At 49.2% G+C, this 16,919-nt stretch overlaps 1 protein-coding gene across 3 annotated transcripts in view; it reads right to left on the reverse strand.

The window, feature by feature from the left end:
• NPAS1 (neuronal PAS domain protein 1) overlaps positions 1–16,919 on the reverse strand; it is a 109,814-nt gene that overhangs the window by 48,796 nt on the left and 44,099 nt on the right. For all 3 annotated transcript variants that reach the window (XM_077932277.1, XM_028742157.2, XM_028742156.2), the window contains exon 4: positions 14,264–14,337. In XM_077932277.1, coding sequence (XP_077788403.1) covers positions 14,264–14,337 — 74 coding nt within the window. The remainder of the gene's footprint in view (positions 1–14,263; positions 14,338–16,919) is intronic.

Consider the following 16,919-nt stretch of genomic DNA (forward strand, 5'->3'; position numbering starts at 1 on the left):
GGGAGGAGAGCCAAATAAGGCCGAGAGGGGGAGAAGAGCCACAGCCAAAAGTTTTTTTCCCCCTTTGCTTCTTCACCCCCACTCCAAACTGTTCCAGAAAACAGGAAGCTGCTCCCCAAGGAGACACCGGACGGAAGCCTCAGACGTCCCCTTTGAATCTCGCCATGGCAAATGTTAGCAAACGCCAAAAAATGCCCAGTTTTCGGGTCCCCGGCCAAATCCCTTTAAAGCTGGATGATTATGTCCTCTCCTAAGGCAACGTTTGAAGCAGTTTACGAAACCGGTCCCAGGGCAGTTGGGCAGAAAGGACTCTGCGAGCTCCAAGGGGAGGACTTTGGGGGCGCAACGCTGAGTTCGCCTTCCTTTCGTTTTGCAAAGTCCGGGCGATAAATCCCCGTAAGGAGGAATGAATGTTAACCTGGCCCCTCTGTGGCTGCAACAATGCCCAGGACTGGAAGGTGGGATCGGGGCCAAAGCCATCGCCACTCCCAGGGCCAAAGGACATGTTATATGCCAACTTGTGTACTGGTCCCGGGGGGGGGGGGGTGGAGTTGGGGAGAGGATTTGAAGCATGGAAGTGGCTCATGTAACCCTTTCCTCACTTTCTTTGCCCTAAACTCAAAATCAGCTGCTTCTCCCCCCCCCCCCGGTTAAAAAGACATTATTTACCCTCAAGACATCGATTCCATAAAACATATTTTGTTGCATTGTGCAAAATATGAGCAAGCCAGGGCTGAACTGATACTACCCTTGCTGGTACCTTTCCCAGGAAAATCAGAGGCTCACTATGTCAGGTTCCTATTGAAAGACCGGACAAATGCTAGAACATTAGCAGTGGCAAAGTTTTTATTGGTGGTTGCAAGAACAAATAATCCCTATATTCTGAACAGAATGCTTGTTTAACCTGGAGGTAGGCTGTATGAATTGTGTATTGCTTTGTAATGATTTGTTGGGTCTCTGGACCGTAATAAAGATTGATGATGATTTACCCTCACAAGCACGCATTTAAAAAGGTGGAAAGGGGGAGTCATCGCCATTTGCACAGGAAGAAGTTAAGCACCCCACTTTGCTTCTCCACTCTAGATTGCCTGTTCCTGAAGAAACTTCTCAATCAAAATAAACAGTGGGAGGGGTGGGGGGAGTCTGTTAGGGCACAACACATTTGCCTTTGAAATGTAGTTTCGCTCTGAAAGGAAGTTTAAACAAGCAGAGGTTCGGCAAAATTTCTAGTCCATGTGATTGCCAGGATAAGCTAGAGGATGAAGCAGAAGTGCCTAATGAAATCTTTGGACCCCAGAAAAGGGGAGTTTTCCAACTGGGGTGGGTTACCCTGGTGCAAAATTCAGACTCCCAATATTGCTTCACACCCGAAATAAGTCAGATGTGCTTTCACAGTCGGCGTCTCTCAGATGGAGTGAGCCACGGACAGTGTCTTTTCCTGTAATCAAGTAGCTTTGTCTTGCTCTATTCTGCCTTGCTCAGACCCCACCAGGACTCCTGTGTCCAGTTCTGGGCGCCACAATATAAGAAGGACATTGACAATATGGGGCGTGTGCAATGGGAGGTGACAAAGATGATCAAAGGTCTGGAAACCAAGCCTTATGAGGAGCGGTTGAGGGAGCTGGGTATGTTTAGCCTGGAAAGGAGAGGAGATTTGATAAGGTAAAGGTAAAGGGACCCCTGACCGTTAGGTCCAGTCGTGGCCGACTCTGGGGTTGCGGTGCTCATCTCGCTTTATTGGCTGAGGGAGCCGGCGTACAGCTTCCGGGTCATGTGGCCAGCATGACTAAGCCGCCTCTGGCAAACCAGAGCAGTGCACGGAAACACCGTTTACCTTCCCGCCAGAGTGGTACCTACTTATCTACTTGCACTTTGACGTGCTTTTGAACTGCTAGGTTGGCAGGAGCAGGGACAGAGCAACGGGAGCTCACCCCGTCGCGGGGATTCGAACTGCCGACCTTCTGATCAGCAAGTCCTAGGCTTTGTGGTTTAACCCACAGTGCCAGCCATATTCAAATATCTCATGTGGAAGATGAAGCAAGTTTGTTTTCTGCTGTTCTGGAGGGTAGAACTCGAACCCATGGCTTTGAGTTACAAGTAAGGAGATTCCAACTAAACATCAGGAGGAGCTTTTTGACAGTGAGAGTTGAAGGAGACAGTGGAACAGTCTCCTTCAGGAGGTTGTGGACTCTCCTTCCTGGGAGGTTTTCTAAGCAGGGGTTGGATGGACATCTGTCATGGATGCTTTGGCTGAGATTCTTGCTTTAGCTGAGATTTCTGCTTAGTATACCTGAAGGAGCGTCTCCACCCCCATCATCCTGCCTGGATGCTGAGGTCCAGCACCGAGGGCCTTCTGGCGGTTCCCTCACTGCAAGAAGCCAAGTTACAAGGAACCAGGCAGAGGGCCTTCTCGGTAGTGGCGCCCGCCCTGTGGAACGCCCTCCCACCAGATGTCAAAGAGAACAACTACCAGTCTTTTAGAAGACATCTGAAGGCAGCCCTGTTTAGGGAAGCTTTTAATGTGTGACATTTTAATGTATTTTTAATCTTTGTTGGAAGCCGCCCAAAGTAGCTGGGGAAACCCAGCCAGATGGGCGGGGTACAAATAAATAATAATAATAATAATAATAATAATAATAATAATAATAATAATTATTGCAGGGGGTTGGGCTAGATGACCGTTGCCGTCCCTCCCAGCTCTACAATTCAACGATTCTATGAGTCTCCTCCCCAAAAATAAAAATTCTGGAGCTTGCACTACCAGAATCCCTGTCCTGGGGCATGGGGGCTCCTCTTAGCCCCCCGATCTCTCACCCCCTGCCTCTCTCCCAAGGTCTGCCCTGCAGCAACAATGCCTCTTTATACCAACGGGATATATTTGCACAATTACGACGTTTCCCCCACGAAGGAGCCTGGGTGGTGGGGAGAGGGAGAGGAAGGGAGAGAGGGGGGAGAGAGAGAGAAAGAAATAGCAGGAGATGAATGGAACCGACAGCCACGTTAACGTTCCAGCACGTTAATTACTGCTGACAGATAAAATTGCTTTTTTTATCATCATCAAGTGGTTTCGATGTGCCGGCCGGAGGTCATTGCTGTGGCAATTAAATGGTTGACACCACATGACGGGGACGTCTCCGCGGGGGGTGGGGGTGGGCTGCAAACAGTGAGGAAGAGAGGTATGCATGGATCAATCCCTAGATTTCATTTTGCCAGATTTTCAACACATGCACATCAAGAAAAACACACTTGGCGCAGGTAGCAAAAGTAGCAGAAGCAGGGGAAGAGCAGTTTGAGAGAGACAGAGAGAGCCGCAATGTAAGCTGCAGGTTCTGGGGGCCCCTTGTTGGGGGAAGGAGCTCTCTGTGGGTCCCCTGCCCCCCACATCAGTGAACCAACCTCCCCACAGCACTTCTCACCAGCTGCTGAGCAAGCAGGCCACACTGACTCCAGCCTCTGCTTTTCTCCTAAGAACGCAGGCAGCTACAGGTACATATATTCATTCATTCAGACTTTATTGGCACAATGGGTACAGACCACTGGGTTCCATCTTGCTCTCTACTGCCTGGACTGGCTGCCAGCAGTGTCTGTCTGGGGTTTGGGGCATGAACCTGGTCACCTGGAGAATCCGTGTGACCATGATGCGCTCCCATTGCTCTGTCCCGGCTCCCTCCAACCTAGCAGTTCGAAAGCACGCCAGTGCAAGTAGATAAATAGGTACCACTGCGGCGGGAAGGTAAATGGCATTTCCGTTGTGCCAGAAACGGTTTAGTCCTGCGGGCCACATGACCCGGAAAGCTGTCTGTGGACAAACGCCGGCTCCCTCGGCCTGAAAGCGAGATGAGCGCCGCAACCCCAGAGTCGCCTTTGGCTGGACTAAACGTTTTACCTTTACCTTTTTACTTTTACCTACCAGGGATCAAACAGCATGCAAGGTCCCTGAGCCACGGCCCATGCCGGCTGGGGCAAATGGAAGCTGCAGACCAAAGCACTCAAGAGCCCCCAGGCCTGAGGATGGAAGGATTGTGCCAAAGACTTCACAGGAAAGAGGGGCTTCAAGGAAGGGTTTGGAGGAGCTGAGAGGAGAGGCCTCCTGAAGACCAGTTTCCCATCCAGTAGGTGAGGAGCTGCAGGACCACGGACAGCTCCAAACAGGCAACTTGCTCAGCAGAGTCTGAGAGCACAGAAATCTCTCATAGAATCATAGAGTTGGAAGAGACCACAAGGGCCATTGAGTCCAACCCCCTGCCAAGCAGGAAACACCATCAGAGCACTCCTGACATATGGTTGTCAAGCCTCTGCTTAAAGACCTCCAAAGACGGAGACTCCACCACACTCCTTGGCAGCAAATTCCACTGTCAAACAGCTCTTACTGTCAGGAAGTTCTTCCTAATGTTTAGGTGGAATCTTCTTTCTTGTAGTTTGGATCCATTGCTCCGTGTCCACTTTTCTGGAGCAGCAGAAAACAACCTTTCTCCCTCCTCTATGTGACATCCTTTTATATATTTGAACATGGCTATCATATCACCCCTTAACTTCCTCTTCTCCAGGCTAAACATGCCCAGCTCCCTTAGCCGTTCCTCATAAGGCATCGTTTCCAGGCCTTTGACCATTTTGGTTGCCCTCTTCTGGACACGTTCCAGTTTGTCAGTGTCCTTCTTGAACTGTGGTGCCCAGAACTGGACACAGTACTCCAGGTGAGGTCTGACCAGAGCAGAATACAGTGGCACTATTACTTCCCTTGATCTAGATGCTATACTCCTATTGATGCAGCCCAGAATTGCATTGGCTTTTTTAGCTGCCGCGTCTCTCTCTCTCTCTCTCTCTCTCTCTCTCTCTCTCTCTCTCTCTCTCTGTCCCAGACTCTGGGCCCTGGCAAATCCTTAAAGGACAAACCACTGAGAAGCTTCATTTGTGTCACAAACTGGCAGGACAACAGGAAGGAGAAAGAGGATCTGGACGAGGGGTGTAGCCGGGACTTGGGGCACAAGGGGGCATGCTGGGAGATGGGGAAGGAGAGGTTGGTGTAGGAAGCTACTCACGGGGTGATGGAGAATGGCAAGGGGATGGGGGCCAGGGCACAGGACCCAGAGCCAGAGCAGCCCCTGTCTCCATGAACACAAAGGGCTCTGAGGCATAGGGAGAAGCAGCGGATGGGGTGCTCTAAGAGGCTGAGGCAGGCAAGGACCCACAGGCCAGCTCACCAGCTGAGCAATGCAGCTGGCTAGCTCTGGGAGGAAGTCTTGATGGATTCTAGGCAGGTGTTTTGAAGATGCGACAAGGAAGCAGCAAAGGGGAAAGGATAGAGGAGCAGAAAGATGGGTGGGTCAAGCCCATGGTGGTCCTGGAATCTAGGAAGATAGGAAGAAGTATGCTGGATCAGGCCCATGGCCCATCGAGTCCATCCTGTCCTCATAGCGGCCAACTAGATGCCTGTGGGATCTGGGCGCAAGAACCCTCTCCTGTGGTTTCCAGCAACTAGGATTCAGAATTACTGCTGCCTCCAAACATGGAAGCAGAGGGTCGCTGTTTGCAGCTCATAGCCATCGATAGCCTCATTCTCCTCTGTGAATTTGTCCAATCCTCTTCTGAAGCCATCCAAGCTGGTGGCCGTTGCAACTTCTGATTTCTGATGGCTACGGGATCTGATTTCTTTCCGCAGGGCCTGTAAGACAGAGTTGTTCTGCCTGGCCTTGGGCTTGGAATCAACTCGATCCCCTCTCCCTCTTTCCTTTCTCCTTCTGTGATGGAACTCCTATTTGGGGACTTCCCTGGCTTTTTTTCTGGCCCACGTAGGACCAGTCTGGATAGTTGGCCTTGGTGAAGTTTTGACGTTTTCATCCCCCCAAAAAAGTTTTTGATTTGAGTTTCTGCTGAAATGAGGCTGCATTTTAATGTTGTATTTTAATCTTGTTTTTAAGTTGTATTTTAATCAATTGTTTTATACCTGGTGTTAGCCGCCCTGAGCCCCATCTTGGCTGGAGAGGGCGAGGTATAAATAAAAAAATTTATTATTATTATTATTATTATTATTATTATTATTATTATCATCACTTCTCAAGAGCAAGTTCCATGCTCTGACTCTGCGCTGGTGTGAAGGCTTCCTTCTATCTCTCCCAAATCTTCCCAACATTCACATGTCCACGAGTTGTGGGAGTTACGAGAGAGGGAGATAAACTTTTCCACATTCGCTCTTCTCCATTCCGTGCATCGTTCCACGGGATTTCTACCGCGTCACATGGGAGGGAAGGACAAAGGGGCTTGTTGCCGAATCCGAGAGCGATCAGGAAGCCAGGAGAGGGATTTTAGGGCCTGCATCCCATAGTCAGAGCAACGAGAAAAGACAAATCGTTCTGGCAACAACAGGGCTGGCGGAGGAAGGAAGGAGTCCAAAAGGGGGAGGATTAGCCTTGTCCGTATAAAAGCAGAGTCCAGCAACCAGCTTCCACTACCCTGTGAGGAGCTATGGCGCTCCCTCCGAGGTTGCACATGGAGGGCTGCCCCCCCCACAGCAGTGCTTTCTGTCAGCCAGCTGTTGGCACAACATCTGCATCCCCCTCACCCTCCCTATACGTAGCCCCCTCCTCACGCACACCAGCGGCCAAATCAGATTGCTTCCAAATAAACCCGAATTAGTCTCTCACACTTAAAAAAACCAAGCCCTCGAGCTGGAGACAGTGGGCTGTGCAAAGGAAGCCGCCACACCTGGCCAAGGAGCCAAACGAGGTTAACACCTCCGTTCCCCCTCTGCGCAGAATCCTCAAACTCAATTGATCCAGCTTGCTCGCCTTTTCGCTCCTGCCTCTTCGCACCTGCTCTGGCCGCGGGCAAAATTAGGTTCCCTTTGAATCAGCAACCCAGGAAAAGTGTGTTGCCAGGCCAGCGCACTACGCCCAGAAATAGAGACGTCTAGTGTGGTGTATGCCTGTTTTCTTTGTCCATGGAGTTTTCTTGGCAGGGATACTGGAGTGGCTTGCCGGTTCCTGCTCCAGGTGGATCACGTTTGGTCAAAACTCTCCACTATGACCTGCCCAACTTGGGTGGCACTGCATGGCATAGCTCATTGCTTCTCTGAGTTGTTCAAGCCCCTTTGTCACGGCAAGGCAGTGATCCATGAAGGAGAAAAAGCAGGAAGGGGGAAAAAGCAGAGACATCACTTGGCGACAAAGGTCTGTATAGTTAAAGCTATGGCTTTCCCAGTAGTGATGTATGCAAGTGAGAGCTGGACCATAAAGAAGGCTGATCGCCAAAGAATGGATGCTTTTGAATTATGGTGCTGGAGGAGACTCTTGAGAGTCCCATGGACTGCAAGAAGATCAAACATCTCCATTCTTAGGGAAATCAGCCCTGAGTGCTCACTGGAAGGACAGATCCTGAAGCTGAGGCTCCAATACTTTGGCCACCTCATGAGAAGAGAAGACTCCCTGGAAAAGACCCTGATGCTGGGAAAGATGGAGGACACAAGGAGAAGGGGACGACAGAGGACGAGATGGTTGGATAGTGTTCTCGAAGATATGAACATGAGTTTGACCAAACTGCGGGAGGCAGGGGAAGACAGGAGTGCCTGGTGTGCTCTGGTCCAGGGGGTCACGAAGAGTCGGACATGACTAAACGACTAAACAACAACAACAAAATGTGGTGTATGGGGTCCAGCAGTCAAAGAAGGCGGTTTCTGCACATTCTGTAGAAGTGGGGCGTATGGGGCAGATGGGGCTCGTCCACCTAGGGGACGGAAAACTCTGATCATAAACCTAAGGGCTGCCTTCAGATGTCTTCTAAAAGTCTGGTAGCTGTTTTTCTCTTTGACATCTAGTGGGAGGGTGTTCCACTGGGCGGGTGCCACTACCGAGAAGGCCCTCTGCCTGGTTCCCTGTAACTTGGCTTCTCGCAGTGAGGGAACTGCCAGAAGGCCCTCGGTGCTGGATCTCAGTTTCTGGGCAGAACGTTGGGGGTGGAGACGCTCCATCAGATATACTGGACCAAATGCCTCCTTCCGGCAACAGATGCAGCCAAGATGATGCCAAACGTCTTGCTCTGATTTCCTATGGACCACATTGGTGGGGCTGAGAGGGGGGTCGTGTCATCTGGGCAGCCCAGGACCCCCATACACACTGCCCAGGCTTGTGCCCCAGGGAGGTCACTTTGGTGCTGCAAACCCAGCGGTTTGACTTCACCCCCGGAGGCACACTCCATTGTCTCTCGAGACAGCCAGCGAGAAGTGGTGTACAGAAGTGAGAGGAAGATGTGTGTGTTGTTCTGAGCTCTGTTTCAAGCCAGGAGAAGGGACGTACAGCATCTGCTCCCCGTGCAGCAAGCCCCCCCCCCCCCAGGTTCCCTACCAGGTAGGGCTTGAGAGAAAGCCCTCTCTGAAGTCCTGGAGAGATGCTGAAAGTCAGTGTGGGCAAGGCTGAACTAGATAGACCAAGGACCTGACTCAGTGTAAAGCAGTTTCCCAGGGAGAAGCAGAACAACATCATTATGATACAGGTTCTTGTGTTAATTACAGGAAGGCAGCCGGCAGCAGTAGGCTGTTGCCTTCATGCCCTGCTGGTGATTTCCTGCAGCAATTGGGCTCCCCCTGTTGGAAGAAAGAGCTTGCGCTTAGAGATGATCTTAGAGATGATCCAGCAAGACCAGAGGTCAGCGACCTTTTTCAGCCGTGGGCTGGTCCACTGTCCCTCAGACCATGTGGTGGGCCGGACTATTTTTTTGGGGGGGGGGGAATGAACGAATTCCTATGCCCCACAAATAACCCAGAGATGCCTTTTTAAATAAAAGGGCACATTCTACTCATGTAAAAACACCAGGCAGGACCCATAAATAACCCAGAGATGCATTTTAAATACAGTGGTACCCCAGGTTACGTACTTAATTCATTCCAGAGGTCCGTTCTTAACCTGAAACTGTTCTTAACCTGAAGCATCACTTTAGTTAATGGGTTTTCAGCTGTGGAGGCAAACAGAGCCTCCATCGTAGTTAATAGCTAGATCAGGGGTCAGCAATCTTTCTCAGTCCACCGTCTCTCAGACCTTGTCGGGGGCCGGACTATCTTTTGAAAAAAATGAATGAATTCCTATGCCCCACAAATAACCCAGAGATGCATTTTTAAATAAAAGGACACATTCTACTCATGTAAAAACACACTGATTCCTGGGCCGTCCATGGGCCAGATTCAGAAGGCGATTGGGCTGCATCCGGCCCCCGGGCCTTAGGTTGCCTACCCCTGCGCAAGACAATTTGTTGCCTTCAGAAATGAGTTAATTGCAGGGCACACTTCACTGATCTGTGGCTGGAGAAGAAGATGAAGCGTGGGAGGTTAACAGCTAGGGATGTGGAAATGGACAAGATCCACTTATTAGTCCCGTGTCCAGAACAAAAATGCACCTGGCAAATAGGATCTGTAGTCACTGTTGTTTTCAATCCTCAAAAGATACGCAAATGATCGCTCTCCCCTCAACCTCATTTGCATTCTGCTTCCTTTGCACGGACATGAATTGGGGCGGGGGGGGGGAGGTAACCTAATGAAAACATCATTAAGCATGTAGTTAATTACGCGAAGTTCCACCACAGTGGACAGCAAGGCAAACAACATTCCCCCACCCCAGAAGCAGGACAGCAACAAATGCAGAGCGGATCAGAAATCAGTGCTTTCCTTACACCCCTAGCTATGGCTGATTAGAAGCAGAGGCAGATGGAAAGGGAGCCTCTCCTTCCAACTCTGGATAGCAGCCACGAAATTAAAAGACGCCTGCTTCTTGGGAGAAAAGCAATGGCAAACCTAGACAGCATCTTAAAAAGCAGAGACATCTCCTTGCCAACAAAGGTCCGTATAGTTAAAGCTATGGTTTTCCCAGTAGTGATGTATGGAAGTGAGAGCTGGACCATAAAGAAGGCTGATCGCCGAAGAATTGATGCTTTTGAATTATGGTGCTGGAGGAGACTCTTGAGAGTCCCATGGACTGCAAGAAGATCAAACATATCCATTCTGAAGGAAATCAGCCCAGAGTGCTCACTGGAAGGACAGATCCTGAAGCTGAGGCTCCAAGACTTTGGCCACCTCATGAGAAGAGAAGACTCCCTGGAAAAGACCCTGATGTTGGGAAAGATGGAGGGCACAAGGAGAAGGGGACGACAGAGGACGAGATGGTTGGACAGTGTTCTCGAAGCCACCAGCATGAGTTTGACCAAACTGCGGGAGGCAGTGGAAGACAGGAGTGCCTGGCGTGCTCTGGTCCATGGGGTCATGAAGAGTCAGACACGACTAAACGACTAAACAACAACAAACAACAACATATCGTCAGAGACCGTTTGCCTTTTTGCCTCTCACCTGGAGTGGGGGGTGGGGAATACCTGTTCTGACGAGGCTCAAAAAAAACCCCAACGAACAGGTTGCAATGTTAGAATTTTGGAAAGATGAAAATGTAAATTAAGAGGGAAGTGTCATCCTGGCTTAATTTAAACCTTGGATTGACTCCCGTAGCCTCTTTTGGAAAAGAGCAAAGCTAAGTCCTCTCCTAACACACACACACACACACACACACACACACACACACACACCACCCCCTGCCAGTCCCAAGTTTGTCCCAATCAGTGAGTCAAATGCAGAGCAATGATGCAATGATGGCAGGCTGCTCTCAGGCTATGGTGCAGACAAGCCCTGGGTCAACAGCTGCCAAACTACCTCCAGCCTTTCCCTTCCCAAGATAAATGGCAGGGTTTTAAAAGCTGGGTGGTCGTTTTAAGCAGGGTGGGGCAGGTAAAGAGAAGGGGGCTGGACAGGCAAGCTGGAATCTAATGGGGAGGTGGGCTAGGCTCAGAGTCTCTGGAAAGAGAGGGACCCCTGGGAAGAGAAAGGATCAGGCCTTCTCGGTGGTGGCACCCACCCTCCCATGAGATGTCAAGGAAATAAACAAATATCTGGCTTTTAGAAGACATCTGTTTAGGGAAGTTTTTAATATTTGATGTTTTATCCTGCTTTTAATATTATGTTGGGAGCCACTTAGAGTGGCTGGGGAGACCCAGCCAGATGAGTGGTGTATAAGAATATCATCATCATCATCATCATCATCATCCCTGCCAAGTTTCGATGGACAGCGTTTGGAAACATTGAGGGGGAAACCAGAATCTATCTATCATCTATCTTTCTATCTTTCTTTCTTTCTATCTTTCTTTCTATCTTTCTTTCTTTCTTTCTTTCTTTCTTTCTTTCTGACAGCTCCTTGAGGAGAAGGGGCAAGAACATGCCTCTATTGAAAGGGCTTTAAAATGAAGTGAAACTGCACGACTAGCTGAGGTAGCAGAAGGTAGAAGGAAGGCCAAATCCTGACCGCTGCCAGCCACACCAAAGAGGCTAGCAGAGTACCCGATCTGCCCTATAAGGTAAAGGCTTGCAAACAGCCAGTAATTAAAGTAAACAAATTGCATTTAATTGATTATGTGCATCAGCAGGGAGTGCCCAACACTGTTAATCCTTCAACAGTTTCCCTAGCAAAGTTTTCCAGTAGTGTGAAAAAACAAATAAATATTTCTTCCAGTGTGGATCTGTGGCTGCGCTGCTACCAGGTGAGGCTGTACCTAACACTAGCCGTACTGTGAGGAGACCCAGTCAAATGAATGAACGTGGCTACGGTGCATTAATTTGAATGGGACTTCTCTGAGCAAGTCTCTCTCTCTCTCTCTGTCTAGCCTACTTTGCAGGGATGTTAGGAAGATGAAATGAGCAAACACCATCTACGTAGCACAGGATTGAACTCTTGATTTTAAAAGCTACAGAGTAAACCCCATCCAGATTTGGGGGGACCTGTTGGAAACGTGACGAGGCAAGTCTCCCAGATCCTTCATGTGCGTGGGCTTGTGGGGCACAGATGTAATGCAGGGTCTGTTCCCCTGCTCACACACTTCCCCTCAGCTGTCACGAGCCAGGCTGTGCAACAAGGGCAGCCATCGGCCGGGGATTGATAAATTGCTGTTTAAAATATTACCATATGCCACTTCTGATAATTAGCCCACAGCCCCAGGAGACAGCAGTAATGAGCGCTCTCAAGAAATAATTAGCCCGATCCGTCGGCTTCGCCAGTGCCTGCCCTCAAAATGTCAAGACTCGCAAGATGCATGGATAGCGTCGTGGCATCACTTAGCCACTGGGTGGCACTGGACTTGCTTGGCTCACTGTGGAAATCAGAGGCTTTCTATTCTTTCCAGGAAGAGACAATGGACATTCCTGCTTAGCTTTGCAGTAGGCTCCTTCTCTGAGCCAGAAACTGTGAGCTTCCAGATGTTGATAGACCTCAGCTTGCCTCACCCCTGACCATTGGTCATGCTAGCTGAGGCTGATGGGAGATGAAATCTGTAGGGCCCCAGGCTTTCCATCCCAGGCTCCAAGGCCTTGTGCGACATGGTGTAAGAAGTCGAGTTTTAGACCCATAAACTCCTAACAAGGAAATCAAAATGGCACAGCTCCCTGCACCAGAAATGTTCTGCTGTAACAATAGGTGGCATGAATATTCAGCCACTCATTATTGAGGGGAAGTGCGTGGAACAGATCTTGTGTTTCGATTTCTGGGAATGGAGTTGAGAGATGACCTAACCTGGGGAGAAAACAGCAAAGACCTGATGAAGAGAGCACAGCAGAGGTTATATTTTCTGAGAATCCTCCAGAAAAATGATCTCTCAAAGGACCTGTTGATGGCATTTTACCATTGTACTGTTGAGAGTGTATTAACTTATGGACTGTGTGTGTGGTTTGGGAGCTGCACGGTCAGGGGGAAACCAATGCTGTCCAGGGTTGTAAAGACTGCGGAGAGAATAACTGGGTGCACTCTTCCCACCTTGGATCTAATCTAGGCTTCCAGGTGTCACAAGAAAGCTGCAGAGATAGCGCAGGATAGTGCGCACCCCGGAGATGATCTCTTTCAGCTTCTGCCTTCTGGAAGAAGGTACAGGGTTATAAAGACCAGGACTAGCCGCCTGAGAAACAGTTTCTATCCAAATGCGATTTTGGTTTTAAACGCAGTGTAACGTAGTCTCTGTGGGAGTATACTGTATTTAATTATGGGGTATCTATCAGAGTTTTTAGGGGGCCAACCAGGTTGGGATAGCTGGGATAGCAGGCTTGTTGGTTTTGAAAGTCTGGTGTAGATTTTTTAAATTTCGTTGTTCTGTATGGGACAATGACAATAAAGATTATCGTATCGTATCAAAGGGAGCGGGAAACTGGCTTCCTTCTGCCTGGCCACAAAACTCCACAAAGACGGAAGAACTGTGCAAGCAAGCTCACTTCCCTCCCTTCTCCCAAAAGTAGCACGAGCAAACGACCGTATTTTTCGCTCTATAAGACGCACCAGACCACAAGACGCACCTAGTTTTTGGAGGAGGAAAACAAGAAAAAAAATATTCTGAATCTCAGAAGCCAGAACAGCAAGAGGGATCGCTGCGCAGTGAAAGCAGCAATCCCTCTTGCTGTTCTGGCTTCTGGGATAGCTGCGCAGCCTGCATTCGCTCCCTAAGACGCACACACATTTCCCCTTACTTTTTAGGAGGGAAAAAGTGAGTCTTATAGAGCAAAAAATACGGTATTTTCAAAATTGGATGCCTCAAGGATTTTCTGCAAAATACGTTTGACAAAAAAAAAAAAAAGGATTGAACGCCAGGATACCAATGCATAAAATGTGAAAAAACAACAACAAATAAATGCACTAGTGGAATTTCAGTGCAATATGGTGGCTCAGGAAGGGGGCGGAGCCTGCCCAGAGATTGAAGGAGAAGAATCTTTCAGGTGAAGCGAGGGAGATCAGACAGAATCTGGACTTCATTGGCTCTTCACAATAATTAATAATAATCATCATAAATTTTATTTATACCCCGCCCTCCCCAGCCAAGACTGTGCTCAGGGCGGCTAACACCAGGCATAAAAACAATTGATTAAAATACAACTTAAAAACAAGATTAAAATACAACATTAAAATGCAGCCTCATTTCAGCAGGAACTCAAATTAAATACTTTTTTTGGGATGAAAACGTCAACTCTTCACCAAAGCCAACTATCCAGACTGGTCCTACGTGGGCCAGAAAAAAGCCAGGGAAGTCCTCAAATAGGAGTTCCATCACAGAAGGAGAAAGGAAAAAGGGATCAAGTTGATTCCAAGCCAAAGGCCAGGTGGAACAACTCTGTCTTACGGGCCGTGCGGAAAGAAATCAGATCCTGCAGATAACTGCCAAATAGAGTCAGACCAGTAAGAGACAGGCAGGTCACGTGATCCACACTCACCTGTAGGATGTGGCCCCCTAAGTGCTGTTCAAAGAGCTCTGTTAGCAGGGTGTTCACATTCCTCCGGCCAGCAGCTGTCAAAGAGAGAGAGAGAAGGAACCTGCTATCAGAGAGGTCACGCCTTGGACGCCCCACCACCCAGTATTTGGCTCCACACTTGCCAGGGAGAAGTTGCTGGTGCCATGGCATTGAGACTCATGGTGTGACTAGGAGGGCAGGGATGCGAGAGGCTGAGAACTTGCAAAGTTACAGCTTGGGGGGAGCGCGGAATTTGCCAGCCCTGGGAGATCCTTCTTGGACCCCAAAAATAATCACAGCACGTATTGCAGGTTTGGCTCCAGCACGGAGCTTACCCCCCCCCCCCCAAAGCTGGAATTGCAGAACTGAAGATCTCTCTTATCAGCGAGAGATTTGTCCTAAGAGAGTTTAATCTAGGGGTCAGCAACCTTTTTCAGCCGTGGGCCGGTCCACCATCCCTCAGACCATGTGGTGGGCTGGACTATATTTTGGAAAAAAATATGAACGAATTCCTATGCCCCACAAATAACCCAGAGATGCGTTTTAAATAAAAGAACACATTCTACTCATGTAAAAACATGCTGATTCCCAGACCATCCGCGGGCCGGATTGAGAAGGAGAATGGGCCGCATCTGGCCCACGGTTGCCTACGCCTAGTTTAATCCACAGGATACCAGCTACTTCCTGCTTACGTTTGCAAAGGAGAATGTACTTCTGAACATAAACAGATTCCCTTGCTGCTTCCTGACCCCACTCCCACATCTCTGAGGTCAGGAAGCCACTTCCAAAAAGAGAAAGAAGAAGAAGGAGGAGGAGGAGGAGGAGAAACTCTCTTTCATCTTATATTTGTTAAATTCAGGGGATAATGATCAGGGACTGACAACCAAAGTTTCAGCCTCCCCACCTGTCCCCACAATAAATAAATGAAGTGCAAAGATAATTTTTCCCACACACCAACCTCCTCATTTTTCTAAGGCCTTTCCTTCATTCAGCAGTGACAAGCGTGCGCATGCTGTGACATCACAGCAGCCCAGCCAGTGCTTGAGGAAGGCTTGTAGACCATCAGCCGTCAAGTGTTTTAAGGTCTGTATATAAGCATGTCAATCCTAAACCTCATCCATCTTGCTCAAAGGCAAGAAAGCATCTCAAGCGACTGAATCAGGGGGTTAGAGGTCAGCTGCAGACAGAGACCCTCCTCCCCACAGCTTCTTCTGGTCACCAAAGAGGAAATTCTTAAGCCCCGAACATTACCCAAAAAAAACAGAAGAAAGAGGAAGGGGGGCAGAAAGGTTGGGATTCTTTTCCAGAAGTAATTTAAAGGTAGAAGGGAAGTGTGAAGAAGAGGAGAGAAGCCTCAGACACAGATCTGTTACAAAAAGAGATTTACCAAGTAATTTGGCAAAACAAGAGCTGTTACTAAGAGGGGCATTTGCATCTCAATTCCGGGCAATTTTATACAGGGACACACAAAACAACAACAAACCAAGCCTGTCAACCAAATTTCCTCTCTTTACATGCATGTGCATCTGTGCACATTGATGTTTGCACAAACCCCAATTGTGGGGTGGTGAGCGAACACAAGCAAGGCCCAGGCACTCACTCTGGGGGAAGACAAGGACAGAGCCCTGGGGGGGGTGGAGGGGGAAGTCTGGAGAGGAGAGAGAGGACCTGCCATTGTGCTCCGCACATTCCTGGGAGATGGGATTAGAATACTTATCAGCTCCGCATTCACTGCTCCCCAGCAAAGCTGAAAAGCTCACAAGACCCCGGCTTAACCTTCCTTTCAGCCCCTTCACTCCCTTGCAGCGAAGTTCCCTGGCTCAGGGGCCGAAAGAGAGGGGGTGTTGGGGAGGGTGACTTGCGGACGAGGACACCCAACTGTGAGATGCCAAGAGGAGAGGCCCTTGGAGAAATCTGCACCAAGCCTGAAAAAGATGGCTTCCGTTCCGCCACCTTTCTGAATTCCTGGGGCTGTTTTGACGCAGGTGGGGAGGAGTTTGAAAAATCCGCCAGGAGTTTGCCTGGGCAGATACCGGATCGTTTGGTGCTTTGAGGTGGGGTAGCAAAATGGCCAGCATCTTAAAAAGCAGAGACATCACCTTGCCAACAAAGGTCCATATAGTAAAAGCTATGGTTTTCCCAGTAGTGATGTATGGAAGTGAGAGCTGGACCATAAAGAAGGCTGATCGCCGAAGAATTGATGCTTTTGAATTCTGGTGCTGGAGGAGACTCTTGAGAGTCCCATGGACTGCAAGAAGATCAAACCTATCCATTCTGAAGGAAATCAGCCCAGAGTGCTCACTGGAAGGACAGATCCTGAAGCTGAGGCTCCAATACATTGGCCATCTCATGAGAAGAGAAGACTCCCTGGAAAAGACCCTGACGTTGGGAAAGATGGAGGGCACAAGGCGAAGAGGACGACAGAGGACACTGCGGGAGGCAGTGGAAGACAGGAGTGCCTGGTGTGCTCTGGTCCATGGGGTCACAAAGAGTCGGACACGACTAAATGACTAAACAACAACAACAAGCAAAATAGCACCTCAGATCATGGAACTGTAGAGCCAACCTGCCAATTAACCCTGGGCACATCCAGGGTCCACCAGGGAATCTTCCTGTGCCAGCCCTGTTGAAGTCAACG

Source organism: Podarcis muralis, chromosome 7 (genome assembly GCF_964188315.1).
Source record: "Podarcis muralis chromosome 7, rPodMur119.hap1.1, whole genome shotgun sequence".
NCBI lineage: Eukaryota > Metazoa > Chordata > Lepidosauria > Squamata > Lacertidae > Podarcis > Podarcis muralis.